The sequence below is a fragment of the Ciona intestinalis genome, chromosome 12 (assembly GCF_000224145.3).
Source record: "Ciona intestinalis chromosome 12, KH, whole genome shotgun sequence".
In the NCBI taxonomy this organism is placed as follows: domain Eukaryota; kingdom Metazoa; phylum Chordata; class Ascidiacea; order Phlebobranchia; family Cionidae; genus Ciona; species Ciona intestinalis.
In genome coordinates, this window is record NC_020177.2 from 4,955,968 (window position 1) to 4,966,683 (window position 10,716).

General features: G+C 34.4%; 4 protein-coding genes across 7 annotated transcripts in view; 2 read left to right on the forward strand and 2 right to left on the reverse strand.

The window, feature by feature from the left end:
- Positions 1-1,075, reverse strand: part of LOC100175849 (60S ribosomal protein L10-like) — a 1,963-nt gene extending 888 nt beyond the window's left edge. The window contains 2 exon segments of the mRNA XM_026837078.1: positions 219-458; positions 908-1,075. Of these exon segments, the coding sequence (XP_026692879.1) occupies positions 219-458; positions 908-930 (263 nt within the window). The 5' untranslated portion in view covers positions 931-1,075.
- Positions 1,076-1,295: 220 nt separating this feature from the next.
- Positions 1,296-2,780, forward strand: LOC100186035 (V-type proton ATPase subunit F-like). Of its 2 annotated transcripts, XM_002128229.5 has the most exons (4): positions 1,296-1,545; positions 1,857-2,004; positions 2,465-2,565; positions 2,619-2,778. In XM_002128229.5, the coding sequence occupies exons 1-3, from the start codon at positions 1,382-1,384 to the stop codon at positions 2,516-2,518; spliced, it is 366 nt and encodes a 121-aa protein (XP_002128265.1). In that variant the 5' UTR covers positions 1,296-1,381; the 3' UTR covers positions 2,519-2,565; positions 2,619-2,778. The 2 variants fall into 2 exon arrangements, with proteins under 2 accessions (XP_002128265.1, XP_009860542.1); XM_009862240.3 differs by having other exon boundaries at positions 2,465-2,780.
- LOC100175805 (tryptophan 2,3-dioxygenase) lies at positions 2,579-7,609 on the reverse strand. Of its 3 annotated transcripts, none has more exons than XM_026837070.1 (11): positions 7,220-7,609; positions 6,995-7,043; positions 6,392-6,485; positions 5,986-6,119; positions 5,662-5,723; positions 5,321-5,396; positions 4,747-4,959; positions 4,284-4,391; positions 3,767-3,872; positions 3,375-3,465; positions 2,579-3,318 (listed from the first exon to the last, which is right to left on the reverse strand). In XM_026837070.1, exons 1-11 carry the CDS (start codon positions 7,258-7,260, stop codon positions 3,234-3,236), a joined length of 1,059 nt encoding a protein of 352 aa, XP_026692871.1. In that variant the 5' UTR covers positions 7,261-7,609; the 3' UTR covers positions 2,579-3,233. The 3 variants fall into 3 exon arrangements, with proteins under 3 accessions (XP_026692871.1, XP_026692870.1, XP_002128288.1); XM_026837069.1 differs by having other exon boundaries at positions 4,284-4,427; positions 6,392-6,495; positions 7,005-7,043; positions 7,220-7,508; XM_002128252.5 differs by having other exon boundaries at positions 4,284-4,427; positions 7,220-7,504.
- A 1,452-nt stretch (positions 7,610-9,061) lies between these two features.
- LOC100183679 (POC1 centriolar protein homolog B) lies at positions 9,062-10,698 on the forward strand. The gene has a single exon (XM_002128322.4). The coding sequence runs from the start codon at positions 9,141-9,143 to the stop codon at positions 10,206-10,208; it is 1,068 nt and encodes a 355-aa protein (XP_002128358.1). The 5' UTR covers positions 9,062-9,140; the 3' UTR covers positions 10,209-10,698.
- Positions 10,699-10,716: the final 18 nt, after the last annotated feature.

A 10,716-nucleotide genomic window follows, 5' to 3' on the forward strand; every position in this document is an offset into this window, starting at 1 on the left:
GTTAAAGGTTAGATTATTACGTCATAGAATGCGAATTACTCTGTTGGATTTCTATGTTGCAGATTGTGTAACACACGTTTTCAAAGTTTATTTTCGACACGAACGCCCAAGTTTTTTTTTAAAAAAAATTATACAGCAGGTAACAGGGAGACGTAAGGAACATTTTGAGACCAAAATTTTCACTGGTCACCAGCGGCAGTATTACACCACCAACCTACTATACAAAGAAAAAAACACAATTATTCCAACCTCGAACTTACTTGTTGGCACAGATACGCGCGGCCTCCAAAGCTTCGGAACTCAGTTGTTCAAGTTCATCGGACACCATATGCATGCATAGTGGGAAGTCCCGGACATCCGCCCTTTTTCTTCCAAGGTCAAAGATACGGATTTTTGGATCGGGAACACCACGACAGAAACGAGATTTTGGGTACGGCTTGTTTTTACAATACCGATAACTGGAGAGAAAATATTCAATCAATTAATGTTTTATTCGTTAAAATGCAGCATTGTATTATTTAAAGGTTGACTCAAAGTATTAAAAATCCACCCGATACATTATATGCCAATCATTAGGTCCTACCCTCCTACATTTCTTTTAATTTTTGAGGTTTTACAAATTTTTAAATGCTGTTATAAATGAATTTTACATTAGTATACCAATTAACTTAACTCTAACTAGATCACTCAGAATAATAAAAATATCTTTCATTCTTTATCAGAGAAGAGACATGAAATGTTTCATCATTGTGATCAAGTAAACATTTAACGGAACACTAATAAATCATATATACCTAACTTAAGTTACATTTCAGTAAAAATTACAAGTACAACTAGTTACAGGGGTATACAAAGGGTATATTTGGTCAATATTAAATGCAAGGTAAAATAACAGATATTAACTCACCACCGAGCCGGACGACGCCCCATTTTGCCTGAAATAAATACAAATCCTGTTTACTGAATATAATTTAGCAATATCTGGCGAATATATGTCCTAACTTTACAGATTAAAGCGGATAATATTGCAAAGAATTAACGCAACACACCACGTACCTCGTCGGTTGAAAGAGAATGACTAAGCGGTTTTCGTTAAACAAACCCGGATGATCGTGACAACGCATATTTTTTAGTGCGTCATACTTGGATTTCACCATACTTTGTACATATTTTCACGTATTGCACCATCATTTTTACATTTTTAAAATTTATTTACATATATAGTAGAAAAATTGTATCAATTTTACTAAATAATTTTATTAATTGTATTTCTATTCCAAACGAATAATGCTGACTCATTATCATATGACAGTCAGCAAAAATTGTATTGAAAATCCTTCAAGACAAACTTTGTTGATATTTTCTTTAATAAAACAATAAAATGGCCGCATCAAGAGCAGGAAAGTTGTTGGCAGTTATTGGCGACGAAGATACTTGTACTGGATTTCTTTTGGGTGGGATTGGTGAATTAAATAAGCACAGACAACCGAATTTCATGGTCGTTGAGAAAGATACACCAACGGGCGATATTGAAGAACAATTAAGGTAAGAAGTTATCGCATAATATACCTTAACACTGTTCCATTTTAAAATTTAAAGGCTGCAATTAATGTACAGCATTATTATCCCTTTTAATGTGTATGATTTTTGCGCTGGGTAGCCAATATGTTATCTATGCTCTGTTGCTTTGTATATTTAACCTTAAAGTTCAATTGTGAGACAAAATAAGAACTAAAAACAGTGTTTTTTTGTTAATTTATATGAGTGTGGTCCCACGGCAAGTCACACCATTGGGCCCTATGCTTAATGCCAGGGTTCGCCCACTTTCAAAGCTCACAATAATGCTCGTATTTCAGGTTGTTTCTTTCACGCAAAGACATTGCAATTGTTTTGATCAGCCAATCAATCGCTGATGTTGTTCGATATGTGATTGACGCACACACAGACCCAATACCAAGCGTGCTAGAAATCCCATCAAAGGACGCCCCATATGACCCTTCTAAGGTTCGTATGAAATATATTTCACTTGCTTGAATGCTCTGATGTAGGTTTGCCTCTATATCTGACATAGCTGCCTCAGTATAATTGACAAGCCAACCTATTAGTGACCACACGCCCCATATGACTTCTAAGTTTTGTAGGATTATAATCCACATAGTTGAATACTGAGACTGGTCTTGGTATGGCTAGTCTAATGACCAGTGGGTTTAAAAAATGCCCGAGGCGTCCTTTTTAAAGCACACATTTCCACAATAGTGGCAAGCATCCCATATGTGCTTGTCTAGAGCACTTTAACCCTGAAGTATATTATAAAGACTTCAGGAAGGATGTAAGATAGAGAACGACACGCAAAATAGTCTTAAATCTGTAGATGCACAACCCTGAATAATTGGAGAGTATTTTCCTGAACATACTTTTTATTAAGTCAAGTTCAAAATTTTAACAATCTTGTTTTATTGTTCAGGACTCCATTTTAAGAAGAGCAAAAGGAATGTTTAGTGCTGAAGATTTCAGATGAACAAACTCAATATATATGATTGTTTTATTTTTGTTATAAATTATCGGATATTATGTCACAATAAATTATCGGATATTATGTCACACGGATATTATGTCACAAAATGTCACATTGTTATATCATGTTCAGTGATTAAAGATACACGCTGATAAAGTTTAAAATGTGAGGAATGAAGTTTAATATGTCATGTATGTGATGAATATAAATGCAATGCTATGCATATACATTGGCTATATGTGCAATAAATTATCACAACAAACTATATGGTGATTGTTCGTAATAAATAACATGTACAAAATATAAGGAATACAAGATAGGTAATAAGCTTTAAACAGTTGATCAAATGCAATTAAAACTGTCAAATATAATAAATAAAAAGAAAACAAACAATATGTATTTAAAATTAGGTGAAACGAATTGTATTGGGAACATGTAAGAACTAATTTATATAAATAAAAATGGCATGAAAATTCATGAAATCGCTATTAAGTACATTTAGTGTATTTCCACAATGATCATGTTATACCTCGGGTGTCCTACTTAATGAATTAATAATAATAGATACTAATGTTAGGTTTAAGATGGAATAAATGGCCTTCAGTTTGGATCAAAATATTCTAAACATGTGAACCAACATATACTAACTAAACCTTTAAAAGCTGCAGTAATAATAAAATGAGAAGTAAATAGTAGGTTCTTTATGTATGTGTTGCATCTATGTTTGCAGCTGTGGCATGTATTTCATTGGAATATAATAAGAAGACAAGTTAGCTAGATCCAAGAACACTTTGTATCGGTCACTGTAATAAAGGAACAGGTTAAATATATCATAGTATTAACCACACAATATAGTTACCTGCATAGAGAACGTAAATACATGTAACCAGATGATCCACCTGTCCCAGCTAAATTTCCAATCATTTTTTGCACCATGTTTGCATGGTAATCTAAATGTTAACATGACAAATACTGCATTCACATTACTCATTATCTAAGTTAACTAGAAATGACCCATTATGTTTAAATTGTATTGTAGGTTTAGCAGCCACAATTTTTAATAAAACTTTTCTTCAAGTATTTGTTTTTGCCCATAGCGTGATTTTAAAATTGTTGTTTCGTTGCTAATTCCATTCTCTATGTTGTTTTAGTTAATTTGATCTTTGCTATGGTATTAAAAAGATAAAACACATTTATTGTATGATTTATGTTTAACTTAAAATACATTTTTATGACTAATGATAAACTTACGCCTCCATTGAGCCATTTTCTGGTCAATATCAATGAGAGAAGTCAGCAGAAGATGTGGGTAATGAAACTGTGGTTCATGTCGGTAATGGAAAATCATTAGAGCTCCCTAGGTATATGAACAAAGTTATTTAAAATGACACAACTTAGGAGGGTGTACTGACCAGAAAATCTATATTAGGAAAATGCTGCTTTTAAAACAGTTCACACAAAAAAATAGTAAAACTGACTTTAATAATTATAGATTAAGCTTGTAGCAGCTTATGTATGTATCCTATCTTTTGTTTATTTCAGGCAAAATAAGGCATTGTTTGTGTTGGTGTTTTTGTGTTTGCTTCTACCTTATGTATAATACTATAAGTTAATTTCATTACAACATTATGAAACATTACAACAGTATGAAACATTACAACAGAGTAATTTTGAACCACTATAATGGTAAAAATCTGTTTTTAAAACTTATACTTGGATAAATAAGATAATGAGTTTCACTCTAGTTTTCAACAAACTTTATATTCACCTGGAAAGCTTTGTACGAGAACCTCCTGCTTCCCTTGTGAACTAATTCCTTATGTTTGGTTTCATTGAATACTGAATCAAAACGTTCACGTAGGGGTGATGGTGTTTCCTGTGTTGTGTATCCCGTATTTAACTCTTCAGTTTTCTACAAATTTATCAAAAGAATAAGTTTGAAGTAGAGGAATTTTTTACATGGGTGTTTCGTTTTATACACCTCATGCCTGCTTCTGGGTTTTCACGTATGTTACTTATTTATTCTTGCGTGGCGGGTTAGGATAGACATTACAACACGGGTGTTCTGTTTCATAAACTTCATGCCTGCTAATGAGTTACCACGTATGTAACTTTGTGTAGCAGTGGGGAGCTTTCAACCCATTACCTCTTGAGGTTAGAGAATGGCGCACTGATCACTGTGCTAAGACTTTGTAAAAGTGTTTTAAATAAATTAATCTACTATCTCTTACTTTATCTTCACCATCTTCAATCATCCTTTCCAAAGCATCTTTAAACTTCCCAATGAAGTTGAAACCATCAACTTCCAAACCTGGTGTTCTGGCCAACCATTGGTCAATTGCATCAAATAAACTCGATTCTTTCTGAGATGTTTTTAAAGATTCCAATTCCGTTCCCTCAAAGGAGTCTTGGTACGATTGATCGGCATATTTGATTCTAAGATCCTGAGATGTTGAAATATGTTATCACATATTTATTCACAGGTGGCAGCGCAAGGACAGTTGTTATAACACTGTTGTTCTGCTTCATACACCTTGTGTCAGCTTAAGAGTGGCCAGGCATGTAACTTTGTGGGCAATTGTTTTTCTGTGAGGCTAACACATTCACAATGGTATGAGCATCGAGCTCAGTGTCAAATGTTTACAATACAAGCACTCCAACCCCAGAGCATCGTACCACAGTGCATAACATGGTGCCTTCATACACCACATGCCTACAGTAAAGAGTTTAAACTAAGTTCGTGACTCTTTTCATATCAATTTGAGCAATCTATTATTTCAAATATAACTTAATTATTAAACTTACATCTCTAACACCCAGTTTCACTTCAAGTAGACGATACTGACAACTCTGGTAACCTGAAGAATCACCAAGGCTTGGCCTGGAAAGACAAACATATGATACAGATTATATATATTTATATAATATATGAAACCATACGTTAGATTATATCAAAATATAGCCTTTAGATTTAACCTATTAATTGAATTCTTCCAGTTTAAAATCAATTCTTCTAATTTGTCAGTGTGTGCGGTTGTAGTATACTGTTTGCTGCACACTGACATTTTAAAGGGACCCATTTAAAAGCCCAATTTGTTTAACACATGTATACATAATCATGAATGTATTTGAAATATTTTAATCACCTTAATTCTCCAAACTCTTGTGGAGCCATTGTTGATATGACTTCAAACTGAGCAATCAAGACCTGAATACAAGCATAACCTCTATTACACAAGGTATTGTTGACGCACAGGTTCTTCTGTTCTATATGGGTGAGGTATTATAGAAAAATATAACACAAAATCAATTTTTCTTATCTATTTGAATACAGTAGCAATGATCAAATTAATTGAAACAATAAAAAAGAAGGAAATCAGTGGCAAAACCTGCTATGGGACCCATGATATAAACAAAGCTGACAAAATTGGCCCAATACCTCAACCCCCCCGCACCACCATACACCTTACATTGAATATTTTCGTGATCCTATCCAATCTTTCACAAGCAACAGGTAAAGCTGAATCTTCCACAAGTTTCTTGTCGAATATTTCACGAATGGAATTGAGTTCGAAAATAATTTGCTTGAACCATAATTCGAACGCTGTAAATCACTGGGTGTTTTATGACCTTACTGTTTAGTTTAGACAATAGTTTATAACGTATATAGTGAGAAGTTAGATCTAATCAACTTACGTTTATGTATAACAGGGCACTAACAGATTAAAACGTTACGGATTGTAGATACATAAGTTAATAGATATTAATGCTTATACACGATAAAAAACGGCCCACTTTACAGGAAATAATATATACAACACAAGACGTATTACCGGTATTAATACATATATACGTGTCTGTGTGCTTTGCTTTTACCTTGGTGGGTTACGATAAACAAATGTTCGTCGTGGACTGGGGTATTCCCCGGTTGATACGTCAGAAGGTTCTGGGAATTGAGTAATGAAGCGAGCTGGAATATTAAAGTAGATTAGAATCTATAAGGTACGTTACAGAACCACGTGTTTAACGACTGTCGTTACCCTGTCACGCAAAGATAAAGTAAGGTACATTGATTTATTAAAGCGCTATTTTAATAGCTCACGTATACAGGCCAACAGTTTTCATTTGCTGTTGTTTTAGCGCGTAATAAGAGCTGGTTAAATAAACCAACATAATACATACGTAGCATATGCGACCCACTGAATAACTGAGCTCATATATACGTGAATACAAATTGTAGAAACAGGGTAAGTTTAAACATCTAACTGTTACTCAATACCCATAACGTTGAGGTAAGATGGGACACGCTTTTAGTTTTATTATCGTCCCATATTTAGGAAATTATTTAACCGTATCCCCGCGACTCTATAAGAGCGTCGTTAATTGTTAAAACACGATTAGAGAATATGGAATATTATGTGCTAATTTTATCCAATCTTACTCTACAGTATACGATACATCACTATGCGCATAACTTACCTGTAATTGACCTGGATACGTCACTTTTGCATGCGCTTCTCCTATCGCTCTGATGTTAAATATAAGCGATGTTAAAACTATTAGAGCAAATACACTTGATGTATAAGTATAACCATATTACACACATAAAAACTATTGAGTATCATTATAAAAAAAAACACCGTCGTTTCTTTATATTTAAACTTAGCTTCGTTATTGTAACTGTAGCGACAAAGTTATACTTACGTCTTTTCCTGTTGTGCACTTGACAAAAAAGGACACGACATTATAAACAGATTTGAAACTCTTTTTACTATTCCCCTGCACACAACATGTGGTTTACAACTTAGTAATTACGCCTGCTGTTACGAATAGCTTACGTGCATATACACTTGCAGCGCTATATAAACCTGCACGCCTGAGTATGGACTGTCTAATCTTTCTTTAATGTGATTAGGTGCAATATAAATCTAACATATTCGTTTGCTTATCAACTAACAACATATATATACATTATATGTATGTCGTTGTATGAACTTCCTTTCATCCGTAGCAGCAATGCATTGATTGCTTATAGCGACGCTTACGACGTCATCGTTATATGTACGTCACTTCCTGTTGCAACAAAACATGATGCTTCTGTCACCCACCCGAATATATGACGTCAATATAACTATGTTTCATCCACCAGCTATTTGTTAGTGAAAGACGGACGAATGGGCAGCAAGCCTCGCTAGCAATGAAGCGGAACTGCATGCAGTATAGCAATAACCAGACCATATTACACTGACCAGACGCTCGCCTTTAAGTATACTGTCTTTAAAGTAACAATTTAAAATTTTAACATAATAAGAAAACACCACATACCGTTTTTTGTCACTTATACGATATAAAGTGACAATTTATAGCAAATAATACGTTATCACTATACACGAGGTAACATATATAGCGATAAAAAAGGCTTTTTGGGCGTTATATGCAACAAATAATCCTATCCTCTTGCTATGAAGTGCCAACGTAAAATACAACTGCGTTGTAACTAAACTGTCAAAAAATTTGGTTCAGAAAAACTTTTATCTAGCGATCGTATCTTCTAACTACGGAATAATGCGAGCGTAGCGCTTTTAGATTTTGAAAATTGCAATGCAAGGCAAAAACTTGTACGGTTCACTTATTCCTTAGTCTTGTTATTTGCCGATACCACACCGACTGCTTACAGTGCTATGGCATTTCGTGTTTTATAGTGGTAGATAGCACGCTATGACTAGCTTATAATATACAATAACATGTTTTAGTTCTAGGAAAATTATAGGTTATATGTAAGAGGTTCCGCACGGTCGGTACAAAAGCTTTTCAAAATGCGATGACGTAGGCTAGAAAAACAAAAAAAAACACGTTCTCTCACCGAACCGTAAATGAATTTCACCTATATTATGCTTCAATTCCACGAAGGGCGATGCTCTGTAGGACCTTACAGTTATCTTAGTACAACTCTGGTATAAATTCCAGGTACCTTATTGTGCCTCGCCGTTAGGCCTTACCCATATACAATAAAAATGCGGTTATTTATAAATGATTGCCAGAGTCGGCATCCAGATTCTCAAATACGCAGCAGCAAATAGACGCGACGTCAAAATATATCTTTTTTCTAAATTTTTGCCAAAAAGATATATATTTTATACGACAAATAAAACGCACTTCATATTATTAACTTTACTCCCTTAAGAAAGTTCGAATCATAAAGATAGTATAAAGAGACTTGGGGAATCCCCATTCAAAACACTTAGTAACAAAACGCGTTGTTATGTTCTAGTATTGCGCGTATTGTGTCTATTTATAAGAGAAAATGTAACTGCTATATGTATAAACTTTGTTTTAGAGATAGGTTACTTATACTTGTGTATTTTAATATCTATTAATATATATGTTTTACCACGTGTATATATTATAAAGTCATGTTTATAAAGCGCCCCTTTTCATTGTTATTTGTTTTTAAAAGTTTCTTTTAATATTGAGTACTAACTAAGCAAATATATCTGATAATATTACATAAACATTTAAACATTGTTTAACACACATTTCAGACTTAAAATTTAAGCAAAAAAAGTTACAGAAATTAATATAAACATTAAAGTTATGTAAAGTTAATGGTAGTAAAATTTCGAAGATGGCAAAACGAAGACTACAAGAAGCTATTTTGGCCGGTCAAGATATCGGAATTGGTGACTATGACATCACAAACAGCTTTTCAAAACACAAGAATGCATCTTTGTTAAGTAAGATTCCGCTTTCTCTAGATAGATGGGGAATATACAGCTTACAGTATGATAATGATGGTAAAGACCTGGCAGTTGGTTTTGGGAACGGCGGTATTTGTGTGGTTGGCTCAAATAAATGCACAGTTGTCAATGATGTCACTTCAGGCCATAGAAAAGGTCTTGCTGTTATGAGTCTTATTTATCTTAAAGAAAACGACAAAAAGTTGCTTTCCGCTGGGGCCAATGGGAAAATTTATTTGTGGGATTTATCAAGAAGTCAGAAATCTGAAGCTGCTGCAAGTTTGGAGGAAGAAGGGAATGAAATAAGCGCGTTGGATATTTCTTGTGATGGGAAATTCTTTGCAACTGCGGGGAAGGATAGACACATAAGGATCTATGACACAAATACTTTCCAGCTTTGCTGTTTAATGGAAGCACCAGATTACATTACAATGGATGATATCAGCATATTCAGTGGGCACACAAAGCGTGTGTTTGCATTAAAATGTCACCCTAATGACCCAAATCTATTTGTAACAGCTGGATGGGATAACTGCATTAAGTTATGGGATAGAAGGATTCTTCGAAGCGCGAAAATGTCAATCCCAGGTCCCCATGTTTGTGGTGCTGGTCTAGATATGAGCAACAACATGGTACTAAGTGGGTCTTGGTCTGCCAAGAACGCATTACAGTTATGGGATCTAAGGTCAGGGTTGCTGGACCGAAACATAACTTATCCACATGACGAAAAAGCAGAGGGTGAGTTCTTGTATTGCGCAAAGTTTGGGGTTGGAGATTTGGTTCTTGCTGGTGGAAGTGGCACTAACACAGCGTGTGCAATCAACATGACAAGTAACAAGATGCACAGAATAATTGAAAGCTCAAAACCAATCCTTACACTTGATGTTTGTAAGTCTAGCAAGATAATGGCAGTTGGTGGAATAGGAGGAAACTTACAGTTATGCGCTCTTAATTAAACGCAATCACATTCTGTAGTGACTTATTGTACAAATAACTTTACATAGTTTATCTCTTGTTTAATGTTGTTGTACCAATTGTAAAATTGCATTCACTTAGTTTATATTATGTGTTGTCCATGTCCATTATACTGAATGCGTGTTGTATTGGCATCAATCGTAATTTTCTATCCGCTACTATAACACCTTTATTAGGCGCTATTTCGTACATATATCTCAAGTCAAGTGAAATAGCAACGCAGTATTTACATGTTTACCGTCTTGATAAGCCCACCACATTGCAGGGTACGCTATTTACCTTTATATTTTCACTTTCGTTTTGTCACTGTGTGTTTTAGTCCTAAATTTCTACCATAACATATAAGCATTGCAGCAAAGTTGTATGACGTTATAAGTTACCAAGCTGCTTTGATTCGTATCGGTTTGAATAGCTATGTGACGTATGTATTGTTGTTGTAACAGCATAATATAGAAAGCCCAAAATATAAAACGTGTTCTTGTGTTGTTT